The following is a 23,212-nucleotide window of genomic DNA, read 5'->3' as shown; positions in this document are numbered from 1 at the left end:
GGTGCTGGAGCTGCCTGAAATTAGAATACACTTTAAAAAAGAGAAATTAGATCTATACATTAACCAGCAATAGCACAGACTCAGCAAGACTTTAATATTTCCAGTGATCACTAAAATGATAAGGTTTGCAGTTATAATATTGTATTATGCTAAATAATTTCTATCATGGGGAAGAGAAAATCGCTAATAATATAATCATAAGGATCATAAGTTCACAAAGAGAAATATACAATGACTTAAGTGGTGCCTTAGACCCAAGAAACATTGGAATTATTCAGATAATGGCAGACTTTCTACAAACACTGAGTAACTTTATTATAGTAAAACATATCACACTTTGAGACAATAATTTTGAGTTTTGTTAAAGAAGTTAAATATGTTTATTTATCAAACAAGTTAATTTCTGTCCAATACAGTATCATTTACAGAAATGCAGCAATAATTGTGCTTTTTCCCCTTTCAACTTCCCCTCGTTTTGTTGAGTCTTTATTGATTAGGACTGCCATTTTTTACCAGTAATGAACAGAAGCTTTGTGCAATGAGCTGAATGACAGCCTTTCACTCATCAATGCCATCCAACATGACATTAACAGCCTGTAACAATGCAGAACTAAAAACAGTCCTGTAAATGGATGCAGAAAAGAAGCAGGTTTCATTTTATAAGTCACTTATAAAAGAAAAAATAAATAAATAAAATGAGTTTCTTATGTTTTAATATTGGCTGTTCAAATCTTTAGATATCCCATTTGAACCCTGTACCGTTACAGTCCCCAACACTGATTAAAACCTCCCGGTTCAACAGTTACAGTCAGAAAGGTCCTTGTACAACCACAATTATGGTACTTCTTGCTTAAAGTATCACCCTAACTTTACTGTTAGAAAACTGGGTGGATGTGACTGGAATCCCAAGTAGGTCTTTCTGGTGAGAGATATGAATCTAGAATGCAGAGATATGCAGAGTGCAACTATCTTCACATGGCAAAATAAGTTTTCAAAAGTAATATGGCTAAACACATGTTGAAGTATTATAGATTCAGAAATGCAGTAGATTGAATGTTAGTCTATTTGGGGTTTGAAAAGGAGGACAGAAGCAATGAAATGTGACATAGTAGCTTGCACATTAGTCAAAGATTTAAGGTAGGAAAGACATAATTATTAAATCATGCTTAGATGGTTTTTATAAGAGACTCATCATACATCATGCAGGTATTAAGATGAGAAATAAAATACCCAGAGCAAACAATCCTAACAACTTGGCAACATAAACCATCAGCAATTACAATTTATCAACTGTCTATGTTTAACTTTGTCTACCAATATCATAAGGCTGTTTTAAAACACTACATTCTTTGACATCTTTCTTATATAAAAAAATAAAAAATTACTTTTATTACAAATACTTGTCATTAACATACTGTTGTACAAATTTATCTCTAGGAACACAAAAATATTATATTTTGTAATCGTTAGTGATGTGGATTTATCAGGCACAACATTTTTTTCCCCTTAACCACAATGTAACAGTGCTGAAAATCCTAGAAATCTGTGCATTCTAGAGCACTCAAGACAGCATCCACACTTCTGCACATCACACTGAGAATACACAGAGTAGACAGCCATCCAGACAGCTGACTGACAGATGGAGGGAAAGTAAGGAAGGAAAAATGTGGGGTTTAAAATCATACTGAAGTGATTTATCTTAAACAAGTTGCATGGAAATATAGGCAATTTCCATGCACTATCTAAGTATATTAAGTCTAGTGTTTCATTGATTTGGGGCTGAATTTATGTCTGCTGTTATGTTTTAAATAATCTTGTAGATGGGATCATTTGACTGACAGTAAGATGTGGTTCAATACTTTTAAGGCTGCTTTAGAAAATCTAGTAGGGAAAGCAACATAAGGAGTGATATTATCTTTCAGATATGTAATAGGTAGAATGTGAGAATTTAATTAATGTTTGAAAAAGTACATTAAGACGGTACAATTTTACAGAAGAGGCAAAAATAATTAGCTCCATCACCTTCTTCATCAACATTTAAAGATCTCTTTGAGATCCTGTGTTTTTTTTTGTACTTTTTTTCCCTCAATGACAGCTCTTATACTGCTTAAAAGCATAAGTCTGGCAATTTAATTATGGCAGACTTCTGATTGTCTCTCCTTTTTCCAGAGGTGGGCAAAGGTTCAGCAATCAGTTTGTCTGTTTTTTTGAAGAGGAACATACATCTGTAAACATAAAATGTGTGTTTTAGAGGAGTCAGCTAAAAAGTCTGGAAACTAGATATCAAATCAGTAACTATGGGGATGGAGTGATACAAAGCAGACTGCAGAAAAAAATGAATAATGTGCCAGGTCTTCAATATGACCAGGTGATGTCTATGGTGCAATCACAGAGGGGAGTGACTGACAAACAGAATGAAACTAACATCAGATCAACAATACTTGTGTCCAAACAAGAATTCTCACTTTAGCATAAACTGTAGCCGTGTGTCTGTATCTGGTGCATTTTTGGTTAACATTGGTTTCTTAGTCATTTACTGAAGTTACTCACAATAGGTTGAGTCAAAAATTTTACTCAAGAGTGGTAATACCTCATAGTAATAATACTGAAGTAAAAAAGCGGTGTAGTGAGTCGACTCCTAATTTTGTTTTCAACCTGAATGTGAATGTTGGATTCCCATGAAAGGATTTAAAACTCTTCCTAAAAACAGTTTAACTCAAGACTGTAAGTGCCATTCTTAAATAGCATTATGAGGACTTACGTAATTCTATATTCTATTTTTGATCATTTTTATTTTGTGTATGTATTTATGTGATGTCCGGACCTTTTAAGTATTGTTTTGTATGCTGTACACCAGTGTACCTCATGGCCAGGTCTCCCTCTAAAAAGAGATTTTATCTCAAGGCACTTATGGTTAAATTTTTAAAAAAGAATATGTTATTATCCACTGCTGCACAAACATCAAACTATGAAGGGATATAGGAGCAATCTATATGTTTATCTTTGGTGGGGGGAAATTCAACTTCAAGAATTAAGAAACTGAAACAAACTGTGACTATATTATTCTTGTATTTTCTATGTGGACAAAATATGCAATTGTTATGTCTAACAAACATTTTTATAAGTATTAACTTGTTGCATCTTTTTTCCAGACACAGTTGCCCACATCTAAATCAACTTGGTATTGCCACCCTCCTATCAAAATTCCCCATTAAAGAACAGATTGTATTCTTCATATAAAAGTTATTATTCCTACATTCAATTTATTTTTTTTTTAATCTTATGACATTACTTATGCTCCAAAAACAGTATCAAATTGCATCATGTAGCGTTAGGCACAGAAAATGAACCTAATAATTTGTTTTACTTAAGGTCTTGCTTAAGAAAGCAAATTCTTATGAAACTATATGAATATGAAGCAATTGAGAATAGTATGCACTTTTCAGCCCTTCATTTCTGGTTGCTGATTCTGAGTGTCTTGCATTTTTATTTCATCAGCATTTTCAGCTATATCAATTCTACACACAGCTTGCATTTACCAATGCATAGCACTCCCCTGATGACCTAAGCGGTGCACAGCATGAGTAAATCAGCTGTACAGTGAGGTGTAGCAGTAAGTACATAAACAGACTGTTTTAGAAGCCCTGCCTTTTCCCCCATTTTATAACCACCATGCAGTTATTTTTCCTTCACCAAACATTGAACATAATGTTTCATCAATTGCACAAATAAAACGGACTTCCTCAAAGCCAATGTATATAAAAGGTGTTGGTGTAGAAAAAGCAGCTCAACAAATTTCCAAGAGCACAAGATCATTGTTAATCCAGCAGGGTCCAAAGTTATAATTTATTATTAGTCCTATTCATTTAAGCAACGGAGTCCGCTTGCTATGTAGCGAAAAATTTTCTCAAAGAAACCTGTTATCGCCAAAGGTTAGGAAACGGTTGGATTAGTATAACACATTTCACAAGTGAGACAAACCAAAGCATTCTTTTACAGACATTGGTTGGTGTAATCTGTTATTAGTGACAACGGGCTGAGCTTAATTTCTTATTGCAACACAGAAAATGTTTCAAAGGATCGTAAAGCCTCTTTTGCAAAAAAGGGTTTACAAATGTGTGCTGCAGTACTCTAAATTTGTGCTTTTCATTGTTTATCAATCTCTTAATGCTGTAGAGGGATTTAAAGCGCTGGGCTTTTAAGCACCTTTTTGACTTTAAGGACAAAATCAAATGCCAGAGTTGTAACTACTGAGTTGTGGTCAATGCGGACAGCAGGTGATACTGCAGAGCCTTTTGTCTGGATTGAGACTGATAAGGAAAAGACGTACAAGGTCATGTTCACCGGGGACAATTTTTCACTCCCACAGACGACCATTGTTCGGGTCTTTTTAAACCTGTCCCAGCTTGGCCAAAAATTCACTTACTGGGCACAGTATGTGTAAGTTCATACTCAAAGCATCCATTTATCTTTGAAAGGCTTGCACCACTAAGACTATAGGTAAGAGTATTAAGCACTAACCACAAAAGGAACAATATTGGATAATAGGAATTGAGTATATTTAAAACCACATTGTTAATATGTGATCAAATCTTGTTTTATATGAAAAATAATTTTAAAGTGAAATACATTTCTAGAGGACTCATTTTAAAATTTCATATTTCATATTTCAATTTTCATATTTTCATATTTCATATATATATATATATATATATATATATATATATATATATATATATATATATATATACATTTTTATGTAATGCTTGATATTTTCTGCACTTGTCACAGTCAGTTATCTATTTTAGCACTGTGGACGACTATTTCTGCTTAATATTGTTGTTAGGCACTGGTGAATGTTCTGCGTTGTTGTGTCCTAATTATTTAAAAAAGGCCTGAAGAAGATAGATAACAAAACCTAGCCTTTAAGTAGGAGTGACAAAAATGGACTGAAGCTTTTTAAAAAATGAATATCACGGTTTTTTTATTGTGCTCCTGGCACAAAGTGTTAAAAATCCTAAGTCTTTTTGTCTATAAATAAAGTAGTTAGTCTAGAATCTTGTAAATTTTGCCTCAAAAATAGCTCAGCCAAAACCAAACAAACTAAAAATTAAATTAGATGGTCAATTATTTGTATTTCTTTTCATGTGATGAAGCAATGCAAAGTAATGCATAGTTGTGAATAGAAATGAAATGGAATTTTTTTACAAAGAAGTTTATTACAAATCTAAAAAGCAGGTGAGGCAAATATCTTGTACACTTGTTCTGTGAAGGCTTCAGAGGACTGTTAGAGGACATTACTGAACAAATTGAGGTTTTCACTGAGGTTAAGTTATGAAACAATGAAAAAATGAGTATGGCAGAACTATAAGCAAAAAATTCTTCATAATCTTGCAGTGGGTATTCGCTCCTTCATCAGAGACAAGGAAGCTAGTCTGACATGATGAACAGATAGACAGAGCCAGCCTTGGAAGAAAATCTAAGCCCACAGCCTATGACACAGCACAGTTTCAAAGATCATGTCACACTGTGCAATCTCAATATCTCAGTAACCACTGTCACAATGCTTGATGGAAAATGCTGGATTTGTTGTTGCAGGCCAATTGTGTTCCATAATGAAGCCATACCAAGTTACGAGTGTTAACTCTCTATCGCACCTATTAGTAGACTCAGATGCTGAAAGGAGGGAGAGGAAAATGAAAGAAAAGAAACAGCAGTAAGTGCCAGTAGATGGGCAAAAGAAACAAAATGTCAGAAATCTGTCGCAGCTGCAGTGACACAGCACAGTTTTGCCAGAAAATGTCAGGCACCGCTTGATATTTATAATTTCTTGCTTTTTGGGGGACAGCTGAATTGGTGATCAGTGCTTCTGATACATCAAGTAAGTGAAGGCCAAGATCATGACCAGATATTTCAATACTTGGCACAGCATTTTGGCAGATGGTCAGTTAACAGACAGCACTGAACTTGGTTTTAGATGCTGCAGAAAATATTGAGGCAAGAGTGGTCATGGCCTTAAAGATAAAACCAGGGCTGCAGTGAAATAGTTTGAACTAAAGTATATTCATCTCTAAGAATAGCTCAGGTTCAAATCTAATTGAGCCTGAGCTTTTGTGCAAAGAAAAATGGGTAATGCGCAAACCTGATTTAAAACATACCCGAAAGACCTTCAGTTGCAACTACAACATAACGTACAGTATTTTTCAATGATGATGTAATCATCATGAGGAATGACCACATATGGATGGCAGACTTCAGATTTTTATTAATAAATAAAATGCAGTTTGTGGTTTAAATACTTTTGCAAGGCATGGTCTTGCTGCTACTGGAATTTATGTCATCAGAATGCCCCTATCTGTGCATGTATTCCAATGAAGCAAGCCATTATTGTTTTGAACATGAGTTGAATTGTATTTTTATAGCACAGGTTCGTTTACACGCATCACAAAATGATAATCAGCCACTCTTGTAGTTATACATTCACATATAGTCAGTCCCTATTCAGAGAAAGTGCATCTGTGTCATCACATGTGGGCTTTTTTATAATCTGCAACCTCAATGAAAATTTCTTAAGAACAAATGTCCCCCACCTACCAGTGTGCCCAGACCACCAGATCACCCTTCCCAAGATCCCTATACAGTTTCGACAAAGTGTGATACAACCAGTGGGCAACCTAGAGGCTCTACAGTATCTTGTGCTAACATTCCTGTTCAAAATAGTTCACAGATAATATGGATATTAAAAAATTATTTTTTTATCACATCAACACTCAATTATAAGCAAAGGTAAGAAAAACAAGTATACTTTTTGATATTTTACCATCAACCTTTGGGGTCATTGGTGGTCTTTAATGCAAGTAGGGACAATATTTTCAATTTTAATGGTTTCAGCAGCAAGTAAGTAAGTCATCAAAAAACTGTGCCTTTTGCCCATGGGAATTTTATAAAGCCTGTTAAATCAATGTTAATCCAAGCACCTGTCATCATATACTAATTTGCCAAAACCTTTGGGGAAGGTTGTTTGGTATAAGGCATTTAACACTTGAGGGTAAGATAGTACACAAATTTTCATGTTTAGCCTTTAGATTCATGTCTGCACAAAATGTTCTTTGTAACCTCCGTGGTTCTTCAACTCAATTAGTTTGTGAATGTCTTGGAACTGTGTTGTTACTACACAGATTATAAGATTAGAGTCAAAGTAGAATGCTTCTCTAATCCAAAGAGCTGGGTCAGGAAAGTAAGTGCAGCCAAAACACTCAGGTCTGTGTAAACATTTGAGACTGAATTAGTACTTTAGTGCACATTTTAACTACATTGCTAGCGTCACAAATTCCACACGGCAGCTAACTGGAGCTCAAAGGATGTAATTTCATTCAAAATGTTTATCTCCAGATAAAAACAAACAATAATTGAGCTTCATATGTTGCTATGCAGCTGTGTGTTTCATATAAATATCCATTACACCAGAGTTTGTATTTTCTTCAGAACGACAGCTTTTCTTTATATGTTTTGGTGGGTGAGAGCTTCAGTGCTTCTGGGAAAACGGCGCTTCGCAGCCAAATTGACATTCACTGGAGTGTGCCACCCTCCTGTCATTTTGTCAACACCATCGCTGTGTGGAATTCAGCCAAGCAAGACATCTGACAGACAGTCAAACGGGGGTGGTGGACTTCAGCAACATAACACCCTCTCGCTGCCCTCTCTGTGCCCAGCAGTGAGGTTCAATGCTTACACACACACACACGGACAAACGAAGAAAGGACACATTTGCAACAAAAGCTTACTCTTTGCTCTTTGGCCCTCTATCAGCACATTCTGCAACACAGACCTCTTGGCACTTTTTTCAGAACTAAAGAGTCAGACAGGCACAGATTGATCAGAGAGATGCAATCAGCAAGAGAGGGGACTGCATGACTGAGTTTACATCTGTAGCCAAAAAGTAGTCCTGACAAAGGAAATTGATTGGAAAGTACCAAAAGCCTCTTAGTGCTGAAAGCATCATTGGAAGATTACTGCTTGCTGCTCAGAAATTATCAGTGCCACAGGACATTTACATTTCTTATTCAAAGCTACTTAGTATTAAGTAGCATATTAAAATATGGATTTTAATATATATATGTGTGTGTGCAAATATGCAGGCGTGTCCAAACACAGTGTGCATGATGATCATGACATGACAGGTGCATATACCATATACCTCTTGTGACCACTGCTTTCTTTTGCCAGTATGCTATATGTGTTCTGTTAAATGTGCACAGTTTCTCACCATGCTTTACTTTGCCTGATTTCCATGTGCCTACCATAATCCCAGTAAATGACAGTGGCAGAGTTAAAGGTCCTCCCTTTCAAATCCTTTAAATATGTGTATAAATTGAAGGAAACCATCAAAACAAAGCTATTGTCCCACACAACGGAACAAAAACACTGCTGTTTCAGATTTTTAGGCACAAACATTATAATTGCCAGTAGACAAATTTGTTGTTAATTTCAAATTTAAAAACATGATGCGAGTGTTTCAAGCACAGATGCATCCCCACTTAAAAAAAGACAAAAGCAACACAAAAACAACCAGAAAAAGATTGTACTAATTTCTGCAAAAGGAATATGTGCTTAGGCAACCCACCAGTCATTTAGGTAACATAGAAAGATTACCTTATGTAGCAAAATATTTGGTACGATAATATTTAAGTAGAAGTACAGTTCTACGTAATTTTGTCCATAAGAATTTCTTCATTACCAGCGCTGTACCTGTCCTATTTTCATCCTATTTTCTTGGTTGGCTTAGTTAGGTTGTTATTGTTTCTAATCAACTTTTATAAGTGTCTGGCTGGATCTTTAAAAATATGTATAAACACATAATATATAAATACATTTAAAATTCTTCACTTCTTAAAAAATTACCTGGCCTAATAAAAACCGTTCTCTACTTCCCACAGATCGTTGGCTATTGAGAAACAATTGCTTACAGACAGAGAACAATTGTAACACAGTGCAGAAAATCAGTATCATCATTCAGAACTCTTTCTTGATTGGTGAGGGCTGAAATTCAGCTGGAGAAATTGATTTCATTGGGTGAAATCCCAAAGAGAGTAATGAAGGAACATGAGAATTGAGCAGAATTTCATAGGAATTCTGCTCAATTCTCAGGTTCTTAATTTGTTATGCATTTGTTGTGCATCACATACAGTTTTCTTACAAAGATCAAAATTGATGTAACATGTTTTATTAATAGCCATAGCCACTATTAAAAATACTCTACAATTGGACGAACAAGTATAGGGTGTAATAGTGAGTTTCTAACAAAAAATGAATGCAGTCTATGTAGTTTGTCATGTTTAATATTTTCCTGTTTTTTAGTATAATTAGGTACAAATATAAATTACTTCACAGTCTATTGGATATCCCACTGACATTGAATGCAAAGATTGTTGTTCCAACAATATTTCATACGTTCATAAGTTACAGTAATGCCTACTAGGATGAAAATGATTGAGATTTTTATTGTTGCACACATTTTTGATGGATGCAGGTAGAGGACTGGAGGGCAAAATGCACTTTCTTATTAAGAAAAATTGCTTAGACATACACATTTTGAAAATGCAAATTCCATGTTTGACTTAATTAAATTAGTTTTCCACGGTTCTGCTGCTTAGCTGTTATTTCAATTTTGCATATTTTTGAAAGTGACAAATTTATATAAATTGTCTTCTTTGACCAAAGCATATGAATTAATCACATCTCTGACACTTTGCCTTTCCTCAAGACACTATTTTCTTTTGCAGCGAATAAGCAGGGGTCTCCTCAGTGCCATCAACTACCAAGGTCTGCAGGCATGAAAATATGAAACAAAAACCATTTACGAGATAAACTGCCACAGTGGGCAATACTGAATGACTTCTCTGTATTAAATGCCAACTGTCACTGCTGAAACTCATCCCTTCTTAGGCACACACTGAACAACACACTTATCAGTTAGGTGTCATGGCAAAACAGTGGAACAACAGGGAGATTGGGGACTCACATGGAACCGGCGCTTGTCACCCAAGATGGATCCTGACACCAGAATATGCTCAGGAAATGATTAGATAACAATAACAGAATCAACACAGGCGTCTTTGAGGAGGTGTACTGGTGCCCGATAAAGGATTCAGATTTATGTATCCTTCACCCAAAGAAGCAGATATGTTTCTTGAAAAATGGTACATGGAAGCTTAATTTGATATACTGTACAGTTTACTTAGCAGAGAGGAAATGCAGAGGGGTTAATAAAAGACAGGAAATGAAAAACACAGAAGCAGTTTGGCAGCTTTATGTTGTGTCTTTAGAAATCAATTTCATCTTATGAACATCTGCTTATTTGGCTTCTCCTTGAACACTGACAGCACAAATCTGCCAGACACAGTATTAGAATGTGCAATATGCCAGCGTGCAGTACAAAAATTTTCTTTTTTACTTAGGTAAAGTGGAGTAATTAGGTAAACGGATCCCAGATAACAGGTGTTATGTGAAATAGAACGAAAAGCTGAAAAGAGTTTTAAAAACAAATTCTGGCAGCTAAGACTTCCATCCAATGTGCATACGTTCAGCACTGATCAGGCCTCAATTACTCAGGCATTGTGTCTGCACAGCCTTGTGCTGCACCAAATTTAAAGTTTGCACTGTTTCTAAATGCTAAAACCTATTAACAAACAGTTCTCCCAACTGCACAAAGCAAAGACACATCTAATAGCTGACTGACCAAAACAAATACCTCTTTCAGGAGTAATTCCTACAGCGGGATTCAGATGGGAATCCACAATGAATAAGTAATAAGTTAATCCCTCCTACCACTTTTAGGAGGTAGGAGGGATTAACTTATTACTTATTCATTGTGGATTCCCATATCACAAAATCAGGAATTTTTGTTGTCATTTTGTGTGACCAGCCACCACTTAGCAGTTGGCTAGAAAACTAATCTTAAGCAAGTAACATTTGAAGTGAATAACTGCATATGAAATCTTTAACATCTACCTACTGACAGGGTAAAAGCATCTCCCGTACTTTAGAGAGACTTTAGAGAGAAATATCAAGATTAGAATCAAATGACATATGGTTTTGACTGAAACCTTTTATTTGAGTTGAAGTTACTTGTCAACGTGCAGGTTTTTGTACGACCCAATACCAGTGTTGCACAGTGTACAAGTGCTTTATTACGAAGGACGAACAGACAATTTCAATGGAACTAACTGTTCTACATCAAGGATTATTCAACATCCTGTAACCTTTAAGCATTGAGAAGAGAAGAGAGTGGCGAATAAATACAGAAAAAAATGTCTAGCATTGGGAAAAAAAGAAGAGTGGTATTTTTTTAAACAGTTTTTAACAAAAAGAGTTTGCTTTTACCTGCTTGTATACAATATGTTCTTTCAAACAAGGTATATATTTTGTATATTGTACTGTGTGAAATAATTCTGTACTATATACAGTTTTTGCTCTCAAAAAAGAAAAAAGAGAATATCAATAGAGCTTGTGAACCTGAAATTGTATCACAGATATTCAACTAAAGCAGCATTTTTATGCACAGGTGTCGCTGGCATGGTGCCCAGTGCTTCAGCTGGAATAGATACGTTACATTTATAGAATTATATTACATAGTTATTATAATTCAGGTGTTTATACATTTTCACATACTGCAAAGGTTCAAGCTTATTTGAACATTTTCTGTGAATATGAAAAACATTTAATTGCAAAAGCATTCATCTATTTGCTGGTTAAAAAGACATGTATGTAGATCTTATCTACATGTATGTACATCTACATACATGGAGATCTTACGTGAAATTCCAACTTGGTGAATAAAAGAAAAACATAAAAATATTTACTACTAGAAGAAACTGAAGCCTAAGTGAAAAGATCAGGGAATGAAAATAACTGAACAATGGGTTAGGGTTAGGATGACTTCAAAACTAATCATCTATATTCTCTGATATCTGCAATGTTCCAGTAATCATGCTTCTGAGGATTCCACTTCAATCTGTACTCAACCAATTATGGGCCATTACACTGTGGAAAAGGATGAAATCAGAGAAAATGCAGATTGGTGATTCAGCTTAATTATTGTTCAAGTATTCCCTGATTAAGAAAAGAATCCCATGAAACCTCAGGAAAACCGGGATGAGTAATGTGATTAAAAATGATTTCTACCTTTATAACTGTTGCATAGTTAATCTGGTCTTGCACAACCAATGGCGCTAACAAAAAACCCACTGAAGGGATGTAGGGGATCACACTGTGAAGGGCAGTATCTTGGTGTGCAAGCATGAATACAAATGAATTCAAATGTTTGATGTGTTTCCTTAATATTACTTACAATTGACGTTTTGCTATTAAGATGATATTTATATTCTGCATGTATTTTGTTTTGATAATTTATTCTAGCTTACTATATTTGAAGATTAGAATTCAACAGGTAGCTTTCAATAGTATTCAAATCTCTAGCTTTTTCGTACTAGGTCACATTGCAACCACATTGGCATATCTATTTTTGACTTTCATAAAAAATTATGAACATGTGACATGAACACACCAATACCATGTTAAAACATGGCTGTTGCAGTATTCTGCTATGGAAATACTTTTCTTCACCAGTGTTAGTCAGAGCTGATGGAATGGTAGATAGAGAAAAACACAGGCCTGGAAGAGGATCTGTAAGAAGCTGCAAAAGTCTTAAAAGAACAAAAAATGGAAAGGTTTACAATAAATGGCTAAAAGCAAATTTAAAATATGTGTTGAATGGCTCAGTCAAAGCTGAACCCTAAATCTAATTAGGAAACTGTGGTAAGAACTGAATATCAATAATTTCACAATTTCTGGCAATACAAAAAGTCTGAGCTTAAGCTTAGACAAGTTTTACAAAAAATGAGTGAAAACGTGTACAGATCTGGGAGAGACATACCCCAAAAGACCTGCTGTTATGAGAAGTGGTTCTACAAAATACTGACTCAGGGAGGCTAAATACAAATGCATACCAAACCTATTTAGTTTGTAAAACAAATGAAAACCTTGTATTATTTGTATTCCATTTCACAAAAGTACACTGCCTTGTGTTTGTCCAGCACATAACTGCTCAAAAACATCCACTGAAACTTTCTGCAGATAAATAAATACAAAGAAAACATTTTTCTCCTATGCAAGTAGCCAGATTGGAAACAAGCTGAAAATATAAAATGTATTGATCATGCACTTTAGTTCAAGCCCATGCAGTAATGCCACAGCTCTCTCAGTGCTACCAAGAAACGACACGCTCCCAGGCTTATTTGGCTGAGGAGCAGCAAAGCCGTTCTACAACAATCCCCACAATGAATACTGACATTTTATATGCAAAGTTACCATGACAAAGAATGCAGCACAGCGTTTGTTTATTATGTTTATACATCTTGCATTTCACTGTATAACAAAAAGCCTGGGCTACTAACAACTCATCACTTAAACAACACAAGCAACATGTTTACAAGGACTGAGTAATTAGCCGTCTGCCAATTACAGCTGTGACTAATATCTGTGCTGACAAATCAAGTTCTCGAGGATGCAGCGATTAAGACTCATATAGCTTCCACAACTTGATCAATATTTCTGTGGCAGTGCATCAAATGGCAAAAGTGAACAATATAGAATAAAAACTAAAAAGTAAGATCTCCATAAACTGCCAAACTCAAAGTATTCAAACCTGTAACAAAAGTCATTGATGCAGAATCATATGCACATTTATGTGACACTCTTAACATCAATAAATAAAGATTTTAGTTTGCAAGAGTTAAGAGTTTGAACCTTAAATATGCCACAGTTTTACTAATAATATATCCAAAAATCTACTTGACTGAAAAATCATAAAATCACTGGCCTTTTTAATTTGCCATTAAAGCAATTTCTGTCGTTGCCTAATAAATCCTTTTTCTGTCATTCCTGTCTTGTTGTGTTTGCATGTTTTTTTCTATCTTTCTTTAACAACCACCTTTTGCAATCTCCTCATTTTGTATAGACTGTGTGAAATGTTATAAATGAAAGGTCAGGTGTATTTTAAGGTGGGATTGAATAGGGAAGAGTTTCATTGTTATTTAAGGATCTTTAAGCCCAGCTAAATATGTAAATGCACACACAAGGCAGCAGTATATTGTCTTTCAAAGATGCTTAAAATTTAAAAGTTAAAAAAAAAAAGTTTTCTGAGCCACACATCTTTAATGTGAATTACATTTTGTGATAATGCAAAGTTTCATTTCACATGAATGATTTGTTCCCTTGCTTATCTGGAATCAATTTCTCAAGAGAAAAACTACTTAGAGTTTCATTTCTAAAGATTAAATATTGCACTGCTATATGCTGTTCTAGCTTGCTTTAAAGATATCTGAATTTAACTTTCAAAAAGGAAAACAAACTTATATATGCCTTGAATTTATATGAGAACTGTGTGAAGACTTCAAAACTACAGTACATATGAGAGTTGTGATTAAAACAGCCTCACATTACATAGGGCAGTACTTTATAACACTTCAGTCAGCTTTAAAGAAGCAAAATATATCTCAAGCAGGCAGGCGATTTTTAATTGGACAAATTTTAAAGAAGAATTAATAAAACATACATAGCCTCACAATTATTAACTAAATCACCATAGTGCTTGTTATGTACCTTGTATTAATTTAATACCCAGCAAATGTCTCTTTTTATTTTATTAAAAAGGAAAGAAGAATTATTTATTTTTATTTTGTTTCTGACTAAAATGTTACTAAATTACTAAGTTAGATGAATATTGTAATATGTCTAATATATGCTTGGGTGCTTTTTATTCTGCTGTTCCAAAGTCTCAGTGCTTTTCCACCTAAAACTGTTTACGTTTTAATTGAAATAATCAATAGCAAATGTTATTTTTTTAAGTGCTTTGGTCTGCCTGTTTGAATATTTGAAAGCATTTTATAAATCAATACATGGAATAAATATGTGTTTAGAAAGCTGAATATATAGCTCAATTGTTAACATTTAAATTGCATCTATGAAACATGAACATTACCCTAAAAATTTTTGTTTTAAGATGGCAAGAAAACACAATCTATATGACTAATATGACGGACGTAGGGCTTGTATGGTTTGATTTTAAATTATGCCACTAGACTAGGTGCAAAGCACACTTCAGATAACAATGCTTCTTGTATCTCTCTATAGTATAAAAGGAAAAGCATAAGGAGAACTCTGGCGAATGGAAAATTGAAGCAGAACATGGTCAGTCAGAGAGCAAGCACAATATGTCGACAAATACCTGGAGGGATAAAAAAAAAAAACGTGTTGCAGTGCTTAAACACCTCGCTACAAAAACGGATGCACTTTTGAAAGTTCAGTGGTACAAAAACCCCAGGCAATGGTCTCAAGAGATCTAGAAAAAGTCATATGGTCAGATGAACCATGCTCCTCTATATTCCTGAGTGGTCAAGTCCATGAGTGTTGATCATAAAGAGAGCAGCTTGAATACATGAACCCTGACTGTGAGGTCATCTAGTCATGTCCTATACAGGAACAGGTCACAGAAAATTAGTACTTACATTCGTCTAAATGATCACCTTTATCCTCTTATGAAGCATTTCTATCCTGATGGGGTTTGTCTTCTCTGTGACAGTGATGCCCCCAATTTAGTGGGCAGGAGCAGTAATTTAATGGCTTAAAGTGTATTGAATGGATGTAAATCATTGGCTATGGCAATTACATTATTAACCTAAGTCAGCACTTTTGGGAGATTTTGGACCAATGTGTTAGAGAGCACTTTCCCAAATCATAATCCAACACACAGAACATTGTAATATCGTTGAAAGAGCAACTTACATTCCTTTCAATAGTTATCCAAATAATTACTGAATAAATGTCAAGACATACTGGGACTGAGAAAAAAGAAACAATCCAAGTTTTTTTGGTTTTATCTAGGATCCTATTTGGAAAAAGGATGTACACTTACACAATATATATATATATATATATTTTTTTTTCACTTTTATAATAGAGCTGTAAAGGTTCTTTTGATGACTCAAGAGGGCTGTCTCCAAAAACTTTGAGATAAAATCTCTGACACAATGCTTTTATTTCACACAACTGCTTACTTTTCAAGGGGACATTTGTTTCATAGGAGGACAGTTATAGCAGTCACAACATAATTCTATTTACACTAAGTGTGATGGAGAAAAAAATAAATAACGAGACAAAAACTGGAGAAAAGGAACTGCAATGGCAAAGGTTTAGGGCTGTTTCAAACCAAGCAAGCAAATATTCCTGTGTAAATGGAATTAGCTTATCACCAATTACTTTGTAGACAGATGCATTTTCTGAATCTGAAATCTGCATTACTCATGGATACAGCCATACTGTTAGAGGAACAGGCAGACGCAGCATACCGGATCATGTTGCAAAAACTGAGATACAAGCAAAAGTTAGAAAGATGTAAAATCAGGATCGGTAATAATGAACCCCACAGATTGAAAACCCCTGGGCATATTTATACATAGACTTCAAACAACTTGTGATAAGAAACAGATAATGTTGACTAAAGCTGCTGCGAAATTATGAATTTGGACATTCACAACTTAAACTTCAAAGTGATTTGGTCTCGAAGAAAAATTTCAAAAGAACACTATGACAAAGTGGTTCTAGTGATGGGCAGATGAAGCCTCATTGGCTGTATGGCACATTTCCCAAAATGTCAACAATGTGTTGAAACTGTGCTGCTGTATCACTTGCAGTGATATCTGCTGGATTTAAAAAGTCATTGCAGGCAAATTCAATAAAGACTGGAAAAAGAGTGAATAAGGTTCATTCACATGTTTTAATTTCAATAAGGACACTCGCATCATTGTCCACTTCTGCTTGTATCAGCATTGACAATGGTGCTAGCCAAGTGTTACAGTAAATGTAATCTATGTTGTACAGTTTCAATTTCCAAAGTCTTCACAGAACACATAATCTACTATGTGGCCTTGAATATAAAACACATGGCTACTTTTCACCCAGCACTGATCTTGGCCCTTTTAATTACTTTCTCATTTGTTGGAGCCACCCAAGGTTCTGTTTATTGTGGCCCACTTCATTACTGTCATGAGGTGGTGTGGTTGCCATGGTGTGACCATTACGCCTTGTCCTTTGAATTTTAATTATCATTCTCTACCTGATTTGAGCCGAGGACATTCCCAGCCTGAACAAATATAATTTTGTCTCATCTTGATGACCCCACTCCTGAAGGTTGTGTTTTTCTGATTGTGGCTGTGCAATAGACCCTGTCTGATGATATAGTAAAATTGGAATGCAGTAAATTGGTACGTGTAAATCACTTTGATACACACAAACGTACTATGATGCATGAGTCAAGTCACACTCAGTTATTCATCAGAAAACTTTCTCTGTGATAAAGCAAATGGCCATTCTCCCACATTTTTTAGTCACTTTTGACACTTTACCCATTTTCCACCAGCCTGTCATTCTGTGACATGCACAAATGTTTACACAAATATATAAAAAAATATGAGTTTGTTTAGATGATGGAGCTCACGCGCTTTCAATCCAAACTGAGACAAACAGCAGCATAAGTTGCTGACTTGAACTAGAAATGTCACTGCGCTCTGACACTAAATTCATAACAGACATAGTTTAGCTCTCCAAGTACTTCTTCTGTACTTTCCAAAGAATCCGATGGCTGAGTTGAAACAAGGCAAATCAAAGTGTGGAGTTGCAAACCTGCGTCGATCACTGCCACCTTTGCAGTTGCTATGAAACTTCTACAGAGGTCAGGTTTTGAGAATGAGCTAAAGTCCAGGAGGACCTTCAATTCATATTAATACAAAGTTAGATGCTGAGTTCAAAGTCTTTTCAAGGTTACAGACTTTTGAATTTAATATAATCTAAATAAATTGATCCCTGTAATCTGTTCTTACTTAGGTAAATGGAAAATCTACCCAGAAAGAAAATGTTGGCTAGTTTCCATTTTATAAGTACTGCTAATCATGTTCTGTCACATTTGATGTATGCAATTTGCAAACTCAGTCTCAGTATTAGTATCAAGAAAGCTCACAGTTCCTCAAAGCTGCTGTTGTTTGTGTTTTCAGCCTGGTGTTTAAGGTATTATACACAAAGACATTCTCTATGAATCCTGCACAAAGAAGTAACAATGGAGAAATTTGCTTGCTACACAAGTGCATAAAAACAGACAAATGTACAGAGAATTATAAATTACTAAAGCAACCTGATTGAATTGTGTAATAGAAGTCTTTTTAATTGCTGTCCAAAACATTCATAAATATTTAACTTTCCAAGGATCCAACCAGAAATCACCATTTCCAAGAAGAGTCTGCTAAGCTAACAGACATCAAAAGTGTGTCAAGTCAATGTGTCAAATATGTTACAAGAAATACCTTAAAGGGAATATTTGAAAGTGTAAAAAGGAGGACCTGTTTGATCCTAAAGGTAAGAGAAGGGGAAAAAAGCAAAAGAGCAGAGTTGTTGTTTTAGCCTCCCAATCCTTACCAAACAGTGGACGGTCATATCTCAGGGGGCTCATGTCGATGCAGCCTTGTCTTTAGTCTAAGCACAAATTAATTACTGCAGAGACATGGCTATTCACCACATACGCATGGCCTGTGTAGCCACCTCACTCCACAAGTCAGATATTAAAGCAAGCAAGAATGAGTAAAAAAAGAAAACAAGACATTTATGACGACTTATGCATCATAAGTTGTCAATATTATAAGTGAGCATTCATTTTAGAGATAAAATGAATTGACAATTTTACCAGTAAAAAATAAATAAAAATAAATGCTAGGTCTAAATTTTTAAATCTCAAATGTTACTTGCAGACATTGTAATTCATTCTGCCATATATCTTTAGATTCTGTTTTCAATAATTGTCATTCCTTAAGGCAATGTTATCAGGTCAAACAATGAAGGTTGACTGCAACATACAACATGGATTGTCTTACGTGCTGCAGATAAAATGACTGTAAATCAAGACAAGCGTAAAAAAGCAATCTAAAGACTAGACGACTGAAGCTACAAATCATTTCCCTGCCGCAGAAACACCTCTCAGTCAAGTTTGTCCTCTGTAATACCATTACAGCAAAACATAAGGATGTCACAGATAATGAGCATAGTTTGGGTCCATGACCCCCAGAGTGAGAACAAAACACATGGCAGGTGCCTGAGAAAACAATCAACACAAGAAAGGCTTTAGTTATCTTTTAGATCACAAACAAATTCAGTCTTAAGAATTTAATTAATACCCTGAAAAACAAGAAACACACAGATTTCTGTCTGCCGAAGTCTTCAGACAGAAATCTGTCAGAATAGACTACTTTCAATTTTGTTTCTACTAAGACTTGATATAATAATTAGTTTGTTGAACAATACATCATATCAAGGCCAACTGTCATTCTATGATACTGCTGGATCACTTTAATCAAACTCCAGAGTGGGACATTTCTTCAGTTCAGATGGCTAATAAAAGAATCTCGTGATTCATAATATATCTAATATTTCAATGTGCATATCAATAAGTGCAATATTACAATAAGAGAACTTAAAGTGGACTTAAAATTTTAAAACTTATGTCAGTTCATCTGTGCTGATAATTTAATTAAAAATGATAAAATAGATAATATGGTAATATGACAATATTATCAATGGCAGAATCTGTCCATTGATTTTCTATGCTCTCACGTACAAGCATTACTTTTAAACCATAAACTATTGTTTATGCTGCAAGAGTGGGCTTTGGTGTTTCTTTATACAGTCAGCCTATATTTCAACTGCACTTGACTCAAGCAGGCAAAATTTCACAAACAAATTCAATTTTGAACCTGCATTAAGAAACTTTTATGAAGATGCTTTTATATATTTGATAAAATGTTCTGATGAAATAATTTGAGACACATAATTTGTGGAAAAAGTCAGGCTATTCTTCTTCCTCCCTGTGGTCCTTCTGCGATCTACAGAAATACACCAATCAGAGCCAGAAGGAAGGTCTTAACACTGTTAGTAAAGCTTATGTATGTGCTGCTTACACCCTCTCCCCTTCTCTCTGCTGCGCTACAGCTCCTGTTTTTATGGAAGCACATAAACATGGACAGATATTCGTACAGTGTATCCGGAAAGTATTCACCAGCGCTTGTATTTTGTCACATTTTATGTTGCATCCTTCTACATACAAATACACCATTATGACAATGGGAAAATGTTTTTTTCAAGATTTTTACAAATTTATTAAAAATAAAAAATCTAATCACATTTATGCAAGTAGTCACACCCTTTGCTTTAAATATGATGCCACAAGCTTAGCATATGTATCATCAGGCAGTTTTTGCATTATTTTTTACAGTATTCCTCCAAACTACCACCATACTTCACTGTTCCTCTAAGCAGGACGCCTGACATTTACACCTTGTCTAATCTAACAAGAACATTTTGTTTCTCGTAGAAAAGTGTGTGCCTTTCATTATCAAGTTAGATAAACTCAATGTACCACAGGTGGACTCTTATTTAAGCTGTTAAAACATCTGAAGGGTAATTAGTGGAAGCAGCTCAGTTTTGAACTTCATTGCAAAGACCGTGAATACTTACCTAAGATGTGCTTCAATAAATTTGTAAAATTCAAAAACTTTTTTCCACATTGTCATAGTGGGTTTTTTGTCTATACAATCTTGAGGGAAAAGATTAATTTAATACAATTTGGAATGAGGCAGTAACATAACAAAATTGGGGGAAAAGTAAAGTGCTGTAAATACAACAATTATCTGTCCAGATCATGTGCTTCCATAAAATAATACAAAAAAGCAATTGTGGCAGTGCTAATCTCTTTATTACCTGACACTTTGTAATTTATTTCTTTGTTTAAAATAAATAAATTTCAAGAACTCAATACTAAGAAATTAAATTACCTGGATACTACGCCTTTAGCAAACATTCAGAACTCTGCACTGATTTTTTTTTTTATTTTTTTATGTTGAGTTAGGAAACAAACTACGTAATAAAACACTGATTATATCTGTGTGGTCTGGTAATTACTTTTCATGACATCCTCCCTCAAGAGGTAACAAACAATCTGTGCTGACCGACCAAATTACCAGCGTAATGCCTCCCTCTCCAATTAGTACCGCGAAAGATGATGATAGCACACAGTATTTACAATCAAGGCCTGAGAGACAAAGTGTGTTTTAATTATTCAAAACGAGACAAAAGCTTTAATGTGGGCGAATCATCTCATAATAGTAGGAGAAAACTGCATGTTTTGAACAATTACCCCTGCAGGTTACATACGCATTTTTGTCTCTTACAGGAGTAGTTGTGGGTGCTTAATTTGCAGAATGCAAACAGACAGAGGTTAACATTTCAATGCAGCCTGTAGTTATGTGACTCATAAATCATCAGTGAACCCCAAAAGGTATGGACATATATATCATATATAACCTTGCTTTTCTCCACGCTGTAACTCATGATGCGCAGAGAATAGTTCTTTTGTTTTATGTCTTTCATTGTATTTAACATCGATCCGGAACAATGAGGATATTTTTCCATTCGGGTAAATGGAAGTCGAGAGGAACTCTCGACTTCAAAGCCATTGATCTCTAACTGTGTTTTAAAATAAGATCTAACCAAAAAATGTTTAAATGAATTGAGTTGAAAATAAAAAAGAACAAGTTTCAGAACGCATGCCTTCCTGTAATTGTCAAAGCCTCGGTTTCTTCGCGCAGCTCTCATTAAGACAGTGGTGTCGAGCACTGACAGAGAAATCCGCGGATTTTTATCAATGGTTCAACTAATCATTAAAACTTCCTCGGCTCATGTGCTTATCTGTACTTCATTTCTCTTCCCCATGCCTCCCGCTGCTCCATTTCCAGCACCTGATATTGCAGATAAGTACAGAAAAACACGCACAGGCACCTGCTTCTTTATCATGCGCTGCAACACAAGTAGCCTTGTCCCTTTCTCGCACACTTCCCGTCACTTTAACTTCCACCCTCACCACAAAGCAGCTAAAAGTCGCCCATTAATAAGCGATGTCACCGCTATACTGGATGGATCACAGGAGGAAAATCCAATGAATCACCCACACAAAAGGACAACTGTCTCTCAGTCTGCCCCGAACTGAGAAAGATAACAGCCCAGTTGAACAGATAAGCCCTGCCTTCCTCCTTCAAAGTCTTTCAGCATCCAACATGCTTAGCACACAGAAAGCCTTTTCCAGGAAAACATAACGATTTAAAAAATGGCAAGACTAAACGGACACTCAGGTTAGTGATCAAGATTTTCTAAAGGCGTGCTTTGAACCATTTCTGTGTTTGTTTCCGAGTCTCCATCAGCTCAAGACTGAAACAAACAAAAATAAATAAAGCACTTATTTTGTATCTTACCTGCTGTTGAGGGTCAACGCTGGAAAGAGAAGCAGTAAGCAAATAGCCTGGATGAATTTCATAGCTGTCTCACACTCCCGTTCCTGCTCCCTTCTCAGATGCTTTTTGCCTTTCCCCTGTGTCTCTCTCTTCGCTCTCTAGCTCTCCCACTGGCTGCCTGGGTTTTTTAGCGCACTTTCACACTCCCCCTCTACACGCACACAAACACACACACCGACACACAAGTAGCGTGGCAGACAGATGCAACACAGTGGCTTGGCGAGAGAGGGAGGATCTCTGGCTTTAAATAACACAGGGACACAGACTGACTTGGTAATGGAAAAGAGCGGGTGTGGCTAAAATCAAGCGAGTGAGATGTGGGAGTGATATGATGTCAGCGACCATGCTGCTTCAGCTATTGGTGAAAGGCATTTTTTCTGCTTTTGTTTGGAGCTTGTTGTGTTCTCAACAAAACACCTTCCCATTCATTTCATTCTGCCTCCTACATTTTTGTAAAGATGCAGTCAAACATTTGGGGGAAAACAGCAGAGGTTATAAACCAGTGACTACAAAAGTCCCAACTGAGTTCTAGCAAGGCACAAGAACAGATTACAGTATTAGTATTATAATGAGTAGTGTGGATGGAAATAAGAGGAATGCCATGCTGAACATTTTTGATAATGCTACTATCAGGCTTTGGATGGGAAACCAATCAATAAACCAATTGATTACCAATTCTGATGGGAAGAGATTTCTAGTGATCATGCTGAAACCTTGATGTGTGTAAAGACTGAGTGATCAAGATACAACCTGCTAAGGGACTTGTGGGC

At 35.5% G+C, this 23,212-nt stretch overlaps 1 protein-coding gene across 1 annotated transcript in view; it reads right to left on the bottom strand.

The window, feature by feature from the left end:
• Positions 1-22,691, bottom strand: part of luzp2 (leucine zipper protein 2) — a 173,599-nt gene extending 150,908 nt beyond the window's left edge. The window contains exon 1 of the mRNA XM_032560118.1: positions 22,404-22,691. Coding sequence (XP_032416009.1) covers positions 22,404-22,465 — 62 coding nt within the window. The 5' untranslated portion in view covers positions 22,466-22,691. The remainder of the gene's footprint in view (positions 1-22,403) is intronic.
• Positions 22,692-23,212: the final 521 nt, after the last annotated feature.

Source organism: Xiphophorus hellerii, chromosome 4, assembly GCF_003331165.1.
Source record: "Xiphophorus hellerii strain 12219 chromosome 4, Xiphophorus_hellerii-4.1, whole genome shotgun sequence".
Classification (NCBI taxonomy): domain Eukaryota; kingdom Metazoa; phylum Chordata; class Actinopteri; order Cyprinodontiformes; family Poeciliidae; genus Xiphophorus; species Xiphophorus hellerii.
Note: the sequence above shows the minus strand (reverse complement) of the source record. Positions and strands in the feature narration are given on the sequence as shown.